The sequence below is a fragment of the Nelusetta ayraudi genome, unplaced genomic scaffold, assembly GCF_046127955.1.
Source record: "Nelusetta ayraudi isolate G7.1 ecotype Tasmania unplaced genomic scaffold, CSIRO-AGI_Nayr_v1 ptg000019l, whole genome shotgun sequence".
Lineage (NCBI taxonomy): Eukaryota > Metazoa > Chordata > Actinopteri > Tetraodontiformes > Monacanthidae > Nelusetta > Nelusetta ayraudi.
Window position 1 is genome coordinate 2,671,047 of NW_027466069.1, and position 12,088 is coordinate 2,683,134.

At 50.2% G+C, this 12,088-nt stretch overlaps 1 protein-coding gene across 3 annotated transcripts in view; it reads right to left on the reverse strand.

Moving 5' to 3' along the window:
* Positions 1-595: 595 nt before the first annotated feature.
* The window catches only part of znf385a (zinc finger protein 385A), a 63,641-nt gene continuing 52,148 nt past the window's right edge, over positions 596-12,088 (reverse strand). For all 3 annotated transcript variants that reach the window (XM_076026287.1, XM_076026288.1, XM_076026289.1), the window contains 4 exons: positions 5,732-6,118; positions 2,488-2,672; positions 2,001-2,093; positions 596-1,688 (listed from right to left, as the gene is read on the reverse strand). In XM_076026287.1, the coding sequence (XP_075882402.1) occupies positions 1,440-1,688; positions 2,001-2,093; positions 2,488-2,672; positions 5,732-6,118 (914 nt within the window). In that variant the 3' untranslated portion in view covers positions 596-1,439. The remainder of the gene's footprint in view (positions 1,689-2,000; positions 2,094-2,487; positions 2,673-5,731; positions 6,119-12,088) is intronic.

Here is a 12,088-nt window from a genome sequence, read left to right on the forward strand (position 1 = left end):
GAGGAGGCCTGACCCTGCAGGGTCTCTTTGCAAGGCTGCCCGCTTGAAAACATCAAAACATCGGCGGGCCGCACTCAAGCGCAACCTCTGACCCAGCAGCTTGTGAATGAGGACCGGGGCGACCTTGTCAGGGTGACCTTCAATCTGCTGGTCTGATTCTCGCAGGGACGACACAAAGCCTGCAATAAACGCTCTCTCTCTCTCCAATTCAGCACATCTCATTTCTGCGGGTCTTGAAAGCAGAGCAGATTTTCTTTTTTTTTACATGTTTATTTTTTTTTAGCCAAGGCCAGGATTTAGCGGGTGTATAAGACCAGACCAGAGCAGTGCAAGGGTGCACCAGTGTGTGACGCTGTGCTTCGCTCTCTGAACATTTCTCCCCTTTTGTGACTTTTATAGGGGCTGGCAGATGTGCCCTGCGGTGGTTTGTTTCGGCGCATTCTATTTTGAAACACTGATTCGCTCAGGCCTGCACGCCGCCTGTGGTTAATCCATTTGCTGACCCCTGCCAGCCAGACCTCCCCTCACCCCCACACCCTCCCGAGACACCTCACCCTCTCCGGCAAAACGACAGTGGAGCACAGTCGTCCCGACGCTGTTTTTTTTTTGAGAAAAAAAAAATTCTGCTCTCTTGACCTCAACCTCCTGGCGTGGATAGCACCTGCCTGTCAAGCCGAAGGAAGCCATGCTGTTCTGACTGAGGACCCAGTGTCCTAAACTCAAGAGTTTTCTGGCCGGAGAAGGAGATGTGCACAGTGCCACGGAGGGGGAGGAGGAGGAGTAGGAGGAGGAGGAGGAAGAGGAGGAGGAGGAAGAGGATGAGGAGGCAGCCGCCACAGCTACATGTGCTCACACAGCAGAAACCGATGGAAGCGGCTAACACTACTGACACTAACGCCGTTGTTTTTCCGAGGTGCATAGGATGAGAACTGCGCAGTGACCCTCCAAAAAAAAGCACAACAAAAAACAAACGAAACAACCCAGCCTGGTCCAGGACAGTTTTAACTACTACGTGTAGATTTGGAGGGAGAAAGTTCTGCGTGTGTGTCTTCTGAGACGGGGTCCTCAGTGCAAAGGGAGGAAGGACCTCGGGGAGGTTGGAGATGTACAAGGGAGTTTGATGCATAATGGAAACCTCCCCTCTGTTTCCCCCCCGCCAGCTTGTCCCTCACAAGTCTCAGAGATGAAGGGAGAGTTTTGGGTGAAGAGGGGTGGGGGGATGGGGGGGGGCAGGCCCGCCCCTCTCTGACGCTCCTCCCCCTTTGCCTCGTCCTCGCCGTTTCAATAAGTGACGCATCCCCCCACCCCGGTGACGATTGCTGCTTGTTGATTGATTATGTGGTGTGTCTTCACAGTGTGCTTTTTCTTTTTCTTATTTTTTTTTTTTTGGAGTCTTGCTGTTCCTGACGGGTAGCGAGTCAGAGGGGATGGACGATGTGTCAGTACGGTGAGAAGAGGATGGGCCCGTGCGTGGTGCGGATGGGCCCCGGCGCTGGTCTCAGGATGGCGTGGCTGAGGGGCGGGCCTTGCAGCAGGTGGTGGTGCGGGTGGGGGGCGGGGGCGGCCGCACGCAGCGCCAACTGGTTGGAGGAGGCGGCGGCGGCCATGGCGGCGGCCACAGCCAGGGGGTTGGGCAGGAGGCCCGCACCCAGAGCTTTGGTGAGATCCTTGGAGAAGGTCAGAGAGGACTGCAGCCAGCAGGGGGAGACAAAGAGAGACAAGTCAGAGGACGCGTCCGTTAATTAGCTCCAGAGGGTCAGCGCAGGCAGAGGGAACAGATGCTGCCGCCGTCGCCGACGCTCAGATGTTTCACATTTCTGACAAATATTTTCACAAGCCCGATGCCAAAAAAAAGCTAAAAAAAAATAAAAAAGGACAACTGTGAGGCTTTAGCAGGGATCAAAGTGACACAGCGTAATCACTGTTGCAATTACTCATCAAGTATGTTATCACTCTGCGTCTGAGCTCAAGTTCTGGATAGCGTTGAGATTTCAAGTTACCGTCAGATCAGCTCCCCTGTGTTTCTTGTGTCGGCTGAGAAGTGGGTTGGGCTTCCCCGCCATGCCGTCCCGGTGCCTTCGACTTGATATGTGCTGAAACACAAGTATTGGACATATTCTACTTTAGACGTGTGTAATAGAATATGAATCTTAGGGCTGGAAACAAGTCACATATTTATTTTTTTATTTTTTTAAGAAAATTTGGGCTAATAATGGTGACGTCAACTCTTTGTGATGTCACAAATGGCATACCGCTCACCAATAACCCATAGCCAGCTGTGTTTCCCCCATTCTGAGATAAGCTTGCACGTGCCTTTATTTTCAAGTCCCCTTGCAAATATGTGGAAGGTCGTAAAAAAAGCATCTGTTCTAGCAGGAAGTTAAACCCCAGGATACAAACAGGGGGCTAAATATAGCGTCTTCTCAACGATTAATTCCAAGCCGCTGCATGCCACAATATGGGGGCCTTTAAGTCTCCCACCGGTACCTGTTTGAGCTGCAGTTCAGAATTGACCCGCACGTTGCAGATCTCACAGTGGAAGGTTCGTTCCTGAGTGTTGGGGTCCAGCGGCCCCCCTCCCTGCTCTCCACTAGGCTTCGGGCCCAGGCGGGGGTAGGCCTTGATGGGGCCGAGCCCGCTCCGTGCTTCCAGAATAGTTTTGTGTTTGGTACCTGTAAGCAGAGACAGAGGTGGGTAATTGCATCAGGCATTAGTACAATGTTCCTTATTTAGAAGCTAATGGAATGAGGGAGAGAGAGAGAAAGAAAAAAAAGAGGACAAGATCCTATTTATAACGATGCGTCACGAAGATTCCATTCGTCTGGAGTAAATTAAAGCGCACATAATGTGTTCCTCAGAGCCATAATGGGGGAACAATGACAGTAATAAACATCAGGACCGGAAAGAAAGGCAATAAATCACCGGCTTCCTTAAGTGTTGTACTTATACACTTTAGCCGCTAGAGGGCTGTAGTTAGACATGGATGCTCCCGACGTTCCAAACAGATGAACCTGGCGCTCTTGTGCCTCCCTCATGAACCACGATAACTGATGCATGGCTGTTAATTCTGCTGATGGTAGGAAGAAAAAAACAGCAGGTCTATTGAATTTGAATGCCTTTGATGCTTTAGAGGCACTAAAACCAATCAGCTGTATTTCTGTTTTCTTGCTTCGTTTTTCAGAAAAAGCTCACTAACATTCTGCGGATCTGCCCTTTAAAAGGCCTTCAAGGGCGGCCGTACCTGTGTAAGGTTGATGGCAAGACTCCCAGCTGGGTTTCTATCGGGCGTCTACTTCTGAATGTTTTCGTTGGCGGCTGAAAACAGCGGGCTAAATACGCTGCATACTTATTTAGCTGACACATCACCAGCCTTTCAAATTAAAGCGTGATGGCAGCAGGCGGCTCTCACTCTAAACTCTTTGAACCAGGTTCAGGTTGCGGACGGGCCGAGGACTGCTTGTGGTTGGCGGCCGGCGGGGGAACACGGACGATGTGAGTTCTATTAGGGAGGAAGAGGCTGGAATGACGCTTTTCGCCCGCGGCCAAAAAATGTGCTTCAGGGATTTCTGTTCTGTTTGCCTTTGTTCTATTTTGGTCCGACAGCGGACGGCCCAGTGGTGCCTTTTTTTCTTTTTCTTTTTTTTTTTTGCGAGGCTGAATCTGTGTACGGACCTGGAACTGACTCCAGATCGACGGGAAACTGTTGCGTGAATGTTGAAATAACACGAGGTCATTTACATACTTTTTTGACTTCTCCTGTGCCACGCTGCTCGTGTCCCAAGCGTGACACATGCTTTTATTTTCGGGGAGCGCAGCTGACATGTGCGGCGCTCATTTCGAGGCCGATTGCTTCCAGATTGTTTCCCTCCTGCATAAATTTAACCGTGTCAGCTCCCCAATAACTCAGCGGAGGTGAACTTGAGTGCGATGGCACTGACAGCCGGCCCGCCGCATGCACGGTTTATCTACACACCATCAAAAAAAAAACAAAAAAAAAACACACACACACACAGAAGTGAATGTTATAAAAAAGTTGGACGTGATTGCGCTTTTAACGAGTACCTCTCCAGCCTGCGAGAAAAAATGTTTTGCTTGGCTGTCGTCTTTGTGGAGTCGGCCGCCAGGGATTTTATTGCAGTGAGTCGGCCCTTCATTGTTTGCGTTTGTCGTGACTGTGTTGTTACACACAAACACAACCACTCCCCAATCCCCCCAGGAACTAAGAGTAGAGGTCAGCGGCGCAGGGAGACGCGGTCGGTCGCAGGGAGAAGCTGTTCGCCCAGAGGATTAACAGTGGCAGCGGGCAGCTCAAGGGCATTCGGGGCCCTGAGAAAGTGTTGTCATGTGTGAAGGCTGATGGAGACGAAAACGATGCCGCAAACCGAGCGATGACCCGTCACTCAAAGCGGCCTCGACCGCCGTCCTCGGGAGATACACACGGATACACATTTTTTTTTAAAGCTGCGTGCGTGACGAGTTGGAAATATGCGAGCGAGGTTTGTGATGGGGGGCTGGAAAGATGGACGGATAGATGGACGGACGGAGCTCCTGACACCAGGAGATCAGTGACGGGCTGCAGACGACGGGCCCGCCGGTGTCAAACGGATCATCTTCCCGCTGATTGTTGTTCCCGGCTGCCAGGTCAGGTTCATGTCATTAACTGTCTGGATGGTTTTTTTTTCCCCTTTCTTCCTTTTTTTTCTTGCAGCGATCTCACTTCCCAGATGGACCCTCTCTTAAACTGCTTGGATTTATCCGAGGGGAAACCCGACAGGAAGTATTTGGAGGAGGAGAGTAAAGGGTCTGCACTGATGTAGCGCTTTCAACAACACTACAACAATGGCCTCTCATTCACCCATGCACACACACACATTCAGACACCAATGGGTGGCTGCTGCCATGCAAGGTGCTACCTAGCTCCATTGGGAGCAATTGGGGTTCAGTGTCTTGCCCAAGGACCCTTCAGACATGTGGACAGTTGGAGCCGGGATTTGAACCGCTAACCCTTTTGACCTCAGGTAAAAAACTTATAAGGTGACTGGACCGTCCTTCGATCACATTGAATACCACCAGTCAGATGTGTGTCTGCTAGTTTGGCAGGTGCTAACGTCTTCCTGCAGGTCACTGCCCAGTAGTGTGCTGTAATAAAGGCTGATTTCTCTCTGTCCATCAACGAGATCACAGCCGGTTCCCTGTTGCCGCCCACCTGTTTTATGACACTGCAGAAAAGGAAGCCGAACGTTTAGGCAAAATCGAAAACACCATCTGTGGGAGTGTGGTGAGATGGGTTAGCCAGTTCAAAGCGGAGAAAAAAACGGGAAAAAATATTGTTTCTCTTGCCACTTCGGTTTCTTCCAACAGTCCTACAACAGTCACATGAGGTGAACTGGCAACTCGAAGCTGTCTGTTGGTGTGAGTGTGAATGTCTACGCTTGTCTGTCTCTATGTGGCCCTGTGATAAATTAATAAGACAGCTGAGCGGTGCCAGGAAAGGGATGGAAAATCGATTCACATGTTCCAGCAGTTTACGGACCCAAACGGAGCAGTACCACCCCGTACTGTGGGGGCAGTGTTGAGCAGAGCAGCTCACAGTTCATCGCAGAACAACTTGGATTGGAGCAACGAGGAGCAGTGAGGAGTGAGACATATATGACACGGCTCCCTCTAGTGGATTCACTGTTGAACGGCCAGTGTATTAAACCCAGGAATACAGCTTCGTCAACACACCCACCTTTGTTGTGAGCCTCCAGCTGTGACAAGGAATTAACAGCCACCTTGCAGAGCGAGCAGTACAGCAACTTCTTGGCCTTGTCCTCCTCCGTCTCTGGATTTGACGGGCTGCTGGAGGCCGAGGTGCTGTTGGCCCCCGAGGCCACGCCTCCTGTTCCTGGCTGCTCTGAGCTGCTGCCGCCGCCGCCACAGCTGCCGCTGCTGCTGCTGCTGCTGCAGCCAGGGGAAGAGGAGGACGCAGGTGCCAGGGGAGGAGTTGCGGTCGTCATGACGGGGCAGACAGAGGGACTGGGGGAGTCCATGGGTGGGGTGGGCGGCCTCGTCAGAGGGGTGAGGGGCCCCGAGGTGAGGAGGGGCCCGTTCAACTGCGGCAGCGGCTGTGGTTCATCTGTAAAAAAAAAATAAAACGCAGAGGAGAGGAAAATACAGAGCTGAATGTCAAATACAATGCAGAGAGAGAATCACAGCCGTTATTTTACAGTCCCTTAAGGCACAGAATCAAACGAGTCCTCCTTTTTTTTTATTACGGCATAGTTTGGGGGTCTTTAAAAACCTCTTGTGAAGAAAAGTTCTCCGCTGCGTCTAACCGCACTGCTAACTGCTCCCAGTTGGGCTCCCTCGTCTGCTGCGCAGATCAGACAAACCGACATGAAACACCCTGCAGACCAAAGTTCTCCTTATTTCCTACTGTACAGGGCTTTAATTGGTCAAACTGGGTTCCCTGTAATTTATGCACGAAGCGGCTCTGCATGAGGAAAACACGTCTGGTGTGAGGCCACCAGCCACTTTTTTATTAGGTTTTCTCGGCTTTTTCAAGCCTTCAAAGCCACCCGTCGCCAAAGTGGTCTCGCCTTGAAAACATTTCAAGAGCAGCAGAGTGGGAAGCAGTATACCTCCCTCTATGTTTTGGGCTTTTTTTCCTGTGTGTGTTTCTTTTAATATGTTTGATTCCCTTTGAGCACCTGTTATTGTTTGGCAGGAGTTGAGCCGACATCATCGCACATGGTTTCATGGCACTGCCAGACAGGAATTCCACGGAAAAAAAATGTCCCTCCTCTTTTCCTTCCCTGTTCCAGCATTCTAACAACACAAAACACGATCACATATATCCACACACACAACCACACACAACCGCACACACACATGGTTCTGTTTAGCCGCTCCCATATCTCAGGGCCTCGCTATTCTCACAGCGGAGGGTATTTGCTGAAACCGACCCCCACCCTCTCCCCCAAACTTGGGCGTTGGTTTATTAAAAAATCCCCAGCCCGACCGAGCGGAGAGCAGAGGGGCCGCTCTTCAGCCTCCGCAGGGTGCGGAGCCAGCCACAGACAACGTAAAAGCCAGACAGGATTATAATATCAGCGGTATTCCACAGACTATTTCTGGAGAGAAAACAAATATTGACTTGACCGGCCCGGTACCTTTAAAGGGATTCCCATATGATCCGGCATTTTGTCAGGTGTCCACAGGGTTTATATCCATGTTTTCGCTCCCGCCCTTTAAATCCACCACGCACCATATACGATGTGCGATTTCAACGTTGCTCTGACACCGCGTTACATCACCGAGGAGACGGAGGTGCCAGCGCGCATGCTTTCCATTCCGACACCGTCAGAATTTGATCAGAATTCCTTCTGTCCAGATAGGAAGTTTCCAGCTGCAAAGAATTTGGCTACAGCAAGTTTTTTCTTGTAAAGAGATTTTGTCCAGAAAAAAAAAAAAAAAAAATCCCATTCGCTCTGTCACTTGGAAGGTATCGGGGAAGGCAAGGTTTCAAACCTCGCACGATGGCTGGAACACTCGGCCTTCAAACCTGATATCTCAATTACTTAATCTCCAGCCAGCGTCCAGCAGACATTGTTTCAAAGCGGTCCTAAAATTTCACTGGAATCAATAAACATTCAGCTTTCTCTCTGGATAAAAAGGCAGCAGGTACAGTGTGTGAGTAAGCTGTGAAGCTGTGAAAAAAAAACACAGAGGAGGGCAAACAAAAAAAACCTTGAAATACTTATCCAATGACTTTTTCCCAGAGTTACAATTGCATTGTTTTTAACTGGTTTTGGAGAGAGTTATGGGGGGCAGCCAGCCACAAGATGAGCCACAGGGCGCAACGAACCAGCTGGCAAAAACCAGCTGCAGCAAACCCCAATTCAATGCAAAAGTCAGATGGTCCAATCAAATTCTGAGTTTGTTCCCCCTTTGTCCAAACTCATCCAATGGGAAGGCGTTTTGCAAGAGCAAACTGGGCTTATTTTGGTGGACTGGGTGGCTTGGGTGGGTTATTCTGACTCCTGCACTCGTGCTTGCAAGTGCACAAGGGCAAAAGTGCAGGTGAAGGCCAAGGCGGTCGCCTCCAGTGTCGTCTCAAACCGTCCGTCCGGTACGCGGCTTCACCGGCAAGACGGAAAACAAAACCGGGGGGAGCCGCCGCAGCTTCCATGTGGTTTTAGTTAACATTGGAGCGTTTGTCAGAGGTGGTTTGTCGAATAGTAATGAGGCCGTTTATAATCTACGACGGCCTGGAGGTCTGCCACTCACCACATCCACTGGCTGCGCAAGTAATAAACCGAAACCCTTGCAGAACCAGTTCAGCTCCAGGCTCAAACCCTAAACTGTTGGGGTTACTTGACACTGCAGAAACTGCGAGTGGATCAACAGTTGGTCTTTTTTTTTTTTGTAAGACATTTCTAAAGGGTTAGTCGACTTGTTTTCCCATGAAATGAGGATGGGGCTGCGCTCCACCGGCTGTCTTTAATCCAAGCTAATCGCTGCTGATAGCAACGTGTTTCTTAACACAACATGATTCATTCTGAAGTATGCAGAAGAAAAAGAATGCAGAATGGGAGTAACTTTCAGTGACTAACCTTCTCCTGCAGCTAGTCACAGTAAGCATGTGTAAATGACTACCATAGATCGTGGACACTCGGGACATTGGTCAATGAAAGGGAAGCACAGACGATCCAGCCAGGTTGAGGTTAACCATCCTTCCAAACCATGCCTTCCAAAGATGGTGGAGATATTTGACACTTAGAGTCCCGCCTTGTTCGTAGAGAAACGCTACAAGGCTAATAAAACATTTATCAACCTGCAGAATGAGCTGCTGTTCCCGACCGGCGGCCACCTGGCTCAAAGGTAGGTGGGCATTCTTCACTAGCAGAGGTCAGCATTGGGAGATAAATGAGTCCAGATGCTTGACACGATAGCCTGGCAGGTATGCAAGGCCTTAATCCATTCCAGGAAATTAAAGCGACGTATAGTGTCCCGCCCACCGGGGGACTTTTTTTCTTTACTCGATAAAGCTGAGGAATGCGATACGGAGCGTTTCAAACTCGAGCCGAGGGAACGTCCGTTTGTTTTGCTGCGAGAAGTCAAAGGTCTTCCTGATTCCTGACGCTCCTTCTCAGGTTTTAGATTTCTTTCCTCCGGAAATGAAAACACAGCCGATAGGGAGAGTTTTTTTTTGTCGAGGGGACGCCGCACTATATTAAACACAACATAAAATATCAGGGGAGATGTACTCAGGAGGACTCGGGATTCACGATCGTACGGCTTCAAATTCCAAAGCGAAGGAGCAGCAGCAGCGGAGAAATTTAGTGCCGCAAGATGTGCTCCGAAAAAGTATTCCGATGGAGGTGTCGCATGACAGTTGAGCAGCGTAAACCGAGGTGAGCGGATCACCCAGGCCCGGCATTACTCAGACTTAGGTGTCATCAACAAAGCGTTCAAACAAAAATACCACTGAGTTTAACACAGCGCCGGTATGCGGCCTGCGACTGTTGATACCAGAGCTTAAGTGTGTGTGTGTGTGTGTGTGTGTGTGTGTGTGCATGTGTGTGTGTGTGTGTATGAGATCCGGGGTTAGGACGACTCTGTCAACACCCAGTGGCCCCCCCAACCTCCACCCCGTGCACCACTCCCTCCCCTTTACGGCCATCCTTAATGATTAATGGGACTACGAAACCCAACGCGGTCCTACTGAGGACTGAACCTCATTCATAATGCAGCCGGCTGCCTTCTTCTGCAGTCTGGTCCGCATCCCAACTCTGAGTCACACTCACGCACTCGCACCCATGCGCGCACGATATGCATATTTATTGTAATACTGCTCACTCAGGTGGTCAACAAAGGCTTCAAAGATGGAAACATCCACAAACATCCAACTCCACCAAGTATGGATGAGACATGAAAGGGTATAAGCTGGCCGTAAGAGGATACTATTGTCACCTGACCGCCGTGCAACCCTAGTCTACAACATCAAAGCCATCTCTTTAATTGACCTTGGGTGTATGTTTGTGTGGAAAAAAAAAGAGAGAGCAAGAGAGAGGGAGAGGCTATCATTTAATTTGTGGTTTTAACGGGGCCCTTCATCAGTGTGGGAGCAGCAGACAGGCAGGCAGACAGGCAGCGGAGCAGGAGCTGCTCGCCCAGTAAGCAGCTGCGAGGCCGGCCAAACCTTCAGCTCGCCGGGTCCAAATCCCCTGCAGCCTCCTCCTCCTCCTCCTCTTCCACTCCTGGCTGCAAGCACTCCGAGGGCGGTGAAAAAAAGTGCGACTCGGAGCCCTCAGCAAGGTCTTGGCGCCGTCCAGCGAGTTACTGACATGTCAGGCGGTGTCAGAGCGGAGAGCGTGCAAACAATGTGAGGGATTTTTTCCTCCTTTTTTTTTTTCACGGAGCTCGTGCTCGATTATCGCAAAAGTGGAAGATCAACAACATTCAAAGAGGGCAACAGGAGATGCTTTGTTGTCATGGGGGAGGAGGGGGGGGGCAACCCTTTTATCTGCATCCTAGGGTTGAATGGAGCTGATCGGAACGAGTGAACCACAGGAGTCAAGTCAGATGCATGAAGTGTAAAACAAAAGTCTACAATACGGCAAAGCACGTATTGACTGTAGACTGCACTTGCCACATTTTGATTATGTCACCTCTGCATCTATGGTATCCGACCACAACAAGTGTAGCTGCAAAACAGAATCAAACATCCCTCAAATGTCCAAAAAGCAGAGAAGCCAAAGCAGAAGGGAGGAAATTTATCGAAAGTTAATGACCAAAAAATGAATGATATTTAACACAGAGGAATTTTGATTCCAACCAGTTTTAGGAGTGATTGCACTACAACTGTCAACACCGGCCCTTTGATCGCCATGACGTGGCCCTTGTCTGTGTCGCTCTGTGTGTCTGTGTCCGCTAACCCAGAGTCACTGCCTCCGGGTGACCTGCGTCACTCTGCTCAGTGCCAAAACCGCAATGTCTTTCCTCCCAAATGCTGCTTTCCTCAGTTGAAGCCACGTATGGCTGGCTGCTCCCAGAGATGTGTCCCCTGGGAGCGTGATGCAAAGGGACGGGATCAAACCGAGGACACACACACACACACACACACAGAAGAAGAAGAAGAAGAAGAAGAAGAAGAAAAAGCAGGCACAAAGAAAGTTCCAGAGTCACGAGACGGGTTAGCTCAATGGAAAACTGCATTCTTTCACATGTTGCTACTTTCAGATCTCAGTCGTTGCAAGGCTTGGCGTTCACCCCGAGAAGTCACACTCATGGCGTGCAGCCTGTAGAGGATCTCAGAAGAAAAGAAGAAGAAGGAGAGGAAGAAATAGAGAGCCACCCTGCAGCTACCACGGTTGTTATTCTATCGAAGAGGTGAGTGTCAGAGGCAGTTAGAAGACGTCTCCTCTGACCTATCGTTGGATTTTTCCGTGCACCAGACAACAGCTTCATCTCCGAGTTCTCCCCGTCTGCCCTTCACGTCAATGACGTGAACCCACACGAATCAGCAGTGAGCGCATTTGTAAATGTCAACAAAACACGGGCGGCCTATTCATCGCCTCGTCCGGGGACGGAGTTGGTGACACTGATGGAATGGAAAACTCAGAGGGAAGGAGGAAGGAGGCGCATAATGGGCAGCCTCGGAATGAAGGCTCAAAATAGGAAGATGAGCAAAACAAGGGGGGGAAAAAAAGAGGAAACGGGAATCTAAATCGGTCTTTCCAAAGTAAGAGCACACTGCACGGTGACCTTCCAGAACTAATGTATTAATCTCCCGACGCAGCGCCACGTCTCATTTCAGTCACATCAGCTGCTGTCTGAGATCCCGGCCTATCGGACTCTTGTGCCATGGTGTCATCTTTATTTTGTCTCAGGCCATCTTAGCACTCATTAGCAGCGCCCTGGGCTTGGGCCGCATTGCCTATTTTGACTCCGGTGGCAACTGCCGCTCGGATATATGCACGCCACAGTGGGAGGTGGGCCACTTTGAAAAGATGCCACGAAAAGTGCTGATTGACTTCAGACTCGGATGCTTAGCAGAGCCCTGCTGCGATTGGTCCAGGCCGGGATGATTTGATCAGCCAGT